General features: G+C 54.8%; 1 protein-coding gene across 1 annotated transcript in view; it reads right to left on the bottom strand.

Annotated features, from left to right (window-relative positions):
• The window catches only part of LRP1 (LDL receptor related protein 1), an 86,327-nt gene extending 85,297 nt beyond the window's left edge, over nt 1–1,030 (bottom strand). Inside the window, 1 exon segment of the mRNA XM_017858864.1 lies at nt 415–1,030. Within this exon segment, the coding sequence (XP_017714353.1) occupies nt 415–481 (67 nt within the window). The 5' untranslated portion in view covers nt 482–1,030.
• Nucleotides 1,031–5,027: the final 3,997 nt, after the last annotated feature.

Genomic DNA, 5,027 nt, shown 5'->3' on the forward strand with positions numbered 1-5,027 from the left:
CCCCCCCACCCCACCCCCACCCCCTTTTGCAGCCGAACATTGCAAACCCGGATTCCTTCACAATTCAGATGGGGGGTGGGGGGGTTGGAGGATGTAGGGGAGGCGGAGGCCCTCCCCGAACAGAGATAGGAAAAGAAGGCCTCTCCTCCCCAGGATCAGAAAAATGGGGATCCCTCTTCTCTGCACCCAGGCCTCTGGTCTTTGTTTGTGCTGGGGGACCCCGGAAGCATCATTTGCCCAGGGCCCCATCCCCAAATCGGACCCCATCCCCGCCCCAGTCGGGCCGCTGCTGTGTCAGCTGGACTGGGATAACAAAAGGCACCCCTCCCGCGTCTCCCTTCCCCATCCGTATGCAGGAGTGGGGCTGGGGAGAGGGTGCCCCAGGGGTCCAAGGGGACGCAGAATCTCACTCACCGTCGATAGCGGCCGCGACCAGAGCTGAGAGCAGGGGCAGCAGCAGGAGCAACGGCGGGGTCAGCATGGTGTGGGCTGATGCAAGCAGCAGCCCCTTCCCCTCTGGTCCTGCTACTTCTCTCCTTCACCCCCCCCAATTGGGGGGTCCCCCTTTTCCTCCTTTCCCCCTCCTCCTTCTCTATTCTTATTCTTTCCTTCGGCAAAGCGCACCAGGGGCGTGGGTGAAGAGGTAGAGTTCCGAGCCCCTTGGGGAGGGCCTGCTGACGGGGTGCACCCCTGCCCCAAATCCAAACCCTTCACCCTACCCCCCCGCTTCACTCCTCGCTGCTCTTTCCCCTCCCCGGGCGAAGCTCACAGCCCCATCTCGGAGCCGCCTCCGGCTGCAAAAATGCACAATTGGGAGGAGGCGGGGAGGGGGGTGGGGGGCGTGGACCGGGTAGGGGAGCCTTTGAAGGGGCTTGATGGAGCTCTGGGGTTCCCCTCGTTTCCGCCTCCTCAGTGCATGGGCCTGGAGCTCGCACCGCTGTTCCCCGGACTGAAGTGCCGAGGAGGGGCTGATGGGGAGAGGGAGGGGACGGGTAGAGGAGGGAGGGAGGGAAGGGGCGGGGAAAGAAAAAAGGTTGGTGGGGGGGGAGAAAGAGCTACGCGGCAATCCAGTGAGTGCGCATGCGCCGGTTTGACGCGCTGCCCGGGGGAGGGGGACGCGGACCCGCGACAGGGTTCGGAGTTCTGGAAAGCGGTCCGAGAGTGGGGGTCCCAGGGACTCGCTAGCTAGTTTGGGGCCTGGGGCGCCCTCTCCCCTGGCTGGGCCCTTATTCCTGGTGCTCCAGAGAGCTGAAGGGGCCGAGGGTGAGATTGGGCAGTGGGCGGAGAGCTGAGCGGCTCCCCTTTGAAACTCAGTGTCATACTCTAGATTTCAGGCTCCCTCCGGGGGCGTCCGGGACTCGGTGGTCTGGGCCGAGGCCCGATTTTCTAGGGGAACCCTGAAGGTGCCTCCTCTGCCGGGGTGGGGACAGGGGCAGCCAGTCCTTGGAGAAGGTGCAGGGAATGGCTGAGCTTTGATTTGGAGACTTTGGAAGACCGGACTGGGATTGGGGCCTGCGGAGGAGGGGCGGGGTGGGGAGGGACCGAGAGGACCCGCCCCCACCTTGCTCCCGGGCTCGGAGTAAACAGGGACACCCGCGGGGACACGCCGGAGCTTGTCCGCCCGCGTGGGACTCGGGGATGGAGCCCACCTTAGTACCCGCCCACCCTGCTCGCCCAGCCCTGGGCACGGGAGGGGCAGGCCCCGGTTTAGAGGGAGGTGAGTCACCAGCGGGTGGGGTTGAGGAAGGGCCACCCCCTTTCGCCCAAGAAGTCAGGGCTCATTTATTTTCTGCTTTTCTTTTTTTAAAAAAAATACCTTCTGACTGGCTTGCCATCAAGTCAGGGTTCTAGATTCCTAGAGCCAGGATTTGGAATAAGATGAGGGACTCTGGACCTTCATTTCCAGGCCTTGGGTTCCAAAAAGGTGTCTGCTGAGTGCCGGACCTTTGTCCCCAGGCTCAGCCCACACGGGAATGATACTTTGCAGAAGGCAGGCGCCGGGCGGTTCCCAGGGGCCAGTGAACGTGCTTCTGGCCACTGCCCCCTTCTGGGCGGCGTTTTATGGCTGTTCCCTTAGTGTCTGACTTTCTGGGTGTCTGCATATCAGAGTTCAAGGAGCCAGGCAGACGACGTCGGCTGCCAAAAATTGACGCTGGAGAGGAGGGACGATTCCCCCTTTTACGTTCTAGTCACGGAAAGATCCCCACTCCAGTCTGTCCTCGGCAAAAACAGGAGCAGCACAAAGGACTTGCCTCCTAATGACAGTGATCTCAACCTTTAGCTTCTTCCAGCCGGCTTTGCTCAGCGCCCTGGCCACCTGCCTTTAGTCTCCCGTGCTAGAAACCTCAGACTTTTTGCCAACTCAAGGGGGCCTTTCCTTCCTATATCCAATCTTGCCAGCCTATGCTCCAGGCTTGTCGTTTTTTTTCTTTGAAATATATCTCAGATTTCCTCTATTTCCACTGCCGGAGAGTTGCTCCAGGCAAGAATAGGGTCTTATTTCTCCTTTTATCCAGCTCCCATAGCCCAACACAGTGTGAGACGCACTGTGGGGACTCACCAAATGCCTACGAGGTTCCTCCCAGGGCCCCTCCCAGTATTGGGATTCAAGTGAAATCAGGTTGAAACAGACTTTGGACAGCTTGACAGCTTTGAAAGGAAAATGGTATCCGGAGCAACCACATGTAGCCTGAGAGGGCTTGAAGGGGCTTTCCTCCCTCCCCCTACCCATCTGTCAGGTGAATCTTCCAAAAACTGCTCTCCCTGTGTCTCTTCCTTGCTGGGGAACCTCTAGTGGGTGTCTATAGACCAGAGTCAAATGTGAACTCCTCTTCAGTCATGGTCTTCCAAAACCTGGCCTTAGTCGGCATGCACTTCTCACTTGCAACCTCCCATCCCCTGCTATATCCTGAATGTGAATGTGTATTAACTTTATATTGTTAAAAAAAAGTAATACCTAGTGGTTAAAAAAAGTACAGGAAGGTACAAAGTAAAAGGAAACTTGATGCTCTCCACTTGATCCTCCCCCATTTTTCAGCTGCACCCTTAGAATAACTTCTATTAACAGTTCTTCAGGTCTCCCCTACCAGCAGAGTTTCCCCCCCCACACTCTGCCCCCAGCGTCTTGCCCTGTTGCCCAGGTTGGAGTGTCGTGGCCTTATCTCGGCTCACTACAACCTCTGCGTCCCGGGTTCGGCGATTCTCCTGCCTTGGCCTCCCGAGTAGCTGGGATTACAGGCACACGCCACTATGCCCAGCTAATGTTTTTGTATTTTTGGTAGAGACGGGATTTCACCACGTTGGCCAGGCTGTTCTTGAACTCCTGACCACGTGATCTCCCCTCCTCAGGCTCCCAGAGTGCTGGGATTACAGGCGTGAGCCACCGTGCCCAGCCAGGAGTTTTTAAAACAGTAACATACAGGCCAGGTGTGGTGGCTCACGCCTGCAATCCCAACACTTTGGGAGGCCAAGGCAGGGGGATCACTTTTCAAGAGTTCGAGACCAGACTGGCCAACATGGCGGATCCCCATCTCTACTAAAAATACAAAAATGAACCAGGTATGGTGACGCATACCTGTAATCCCAGCTACTGGGGAGGCTGAGGCACGAGAATCGCTTGAACCTGGGAGGTGGAGGTTGCGGTGAGCCGAGATCATGCCACTGCACTCCAGCCTGGGCAACAGAGGGAGACCCTGTCTCAAATAAATAAATAAATAGATAGATAGATAAATAAATAAAACAGTAACATACAAATATAAGTGAATATCCTTTAAAACCACAAAGGAACTCATATGATATATACTGTTCTGTAACTTGCCTTTTTTTCAATTAACTTAGCTTGATCCCTTTCCACATTGCATGAACGCATTTAGCTTACCCTTTTATCTTGGCTACTTGGAATCTCCTTGCTTGGATGTTCCACAGTTTGCTGGGATTGTTGGGCACTTGGGTTATTCCAGCAGGTGAACTGCTCCGGGTATGTCTGTAAGGTGAGAGAATGCGTATTTATGTCTTTTTTTTTTTTTTTTTTTTTTTTGAGATGGAGTTGCACTCTTGTTGCCCAGGCTGGAGTGCAGTGGCATGATCTCGGCTCACTGCAACCTCTGCCTCCCAGGTTCAAACGATTCTCCTGCCTCAGCCTCCCGAGTAGTTGAGATTACAGGCGCCTGTCACCATGCCTGGCTCATTTTTGTATTTTTAGTAGAGACGAGGTTTCTCCATGTTGGACAGGCTGGTCTCAAATTCCTGACCTCAGGTGATCCACCCACCTTAGCCTCTCAAAGTGCTGGGAGTACAGGTGTGAGCCACCTCGCCCTGCTGAGAATGCATATTTCTACCTGAGCCATTAACTATACAGTTCGCCTGCTCCTCTACCCTCCTCAGAAAAGCCCTCCTGTTATTCTCGCTCTGTCCATCTCTCCTGTTCCAAACTTGTATTCAGGATAGCTTCAGTATCCAGAGTGTAGCACTTTATTACTTTATTTTGTGGGCTTTATATCCACCACTAGACTCCTTAGTGGTGTCCTTGAGGGCAGGAACCATGTCCTTTTTCTTCTTTGTTTCCACCCAGCGTGAGAGGCTCTTGATTGGTAAAAGGAATGTTAGGACTAGAATTGCCTTCCCTGGAACAGGATGTGACTTCAAGCATCTTCTTCCCTCTATTTCTCCTATAGCATTCATTGTTTGATCCTCTCTGCCTCAGCGTCTTCTCTTCCTCCCCACATCTTTTTTTTTTTTTTTTTTTTTTTTTTTTTGAGACGGAGTCTCGCTCTGTCGCCCAGGCTGGAGTGCAGTGGCCAGATCTCAGCTCACTGCAAGCTCCGCCCCCCGGGTTTACGCCATTCTCCTGCCTCAGCCTCCCGAGTAGCTGGGACAACAGGCGCCCGCCACCTCGCCCAGCTAGTTTTTTGTATTTTTTAGTAGAGATGGGGTTTCACCGTATTAGCCAGGATGGTCTCGATCTCCTGACCTCATGATCCGCCCGTCTCGGCCTCCCAAAGTGCTGGGATTACAGGCTGGAGCCACCG

This window comes from Rhinopithecus bieti, unplaced genomic scaffold (assembly GCF_001698545.2).
Source record: "Rhinopithecus bieti isolate Rb0 unplaced genomic scaffold, ASM169854v2 scaffold_48679, whole genome shotgun sequence".
NCBI classification, from domain to species: Eukaryota; Metazoa; Chordata; class Mammalia; order Primates; family Cercopithecidae; genus Rhinopithecus; species Rhinopithecus bieti.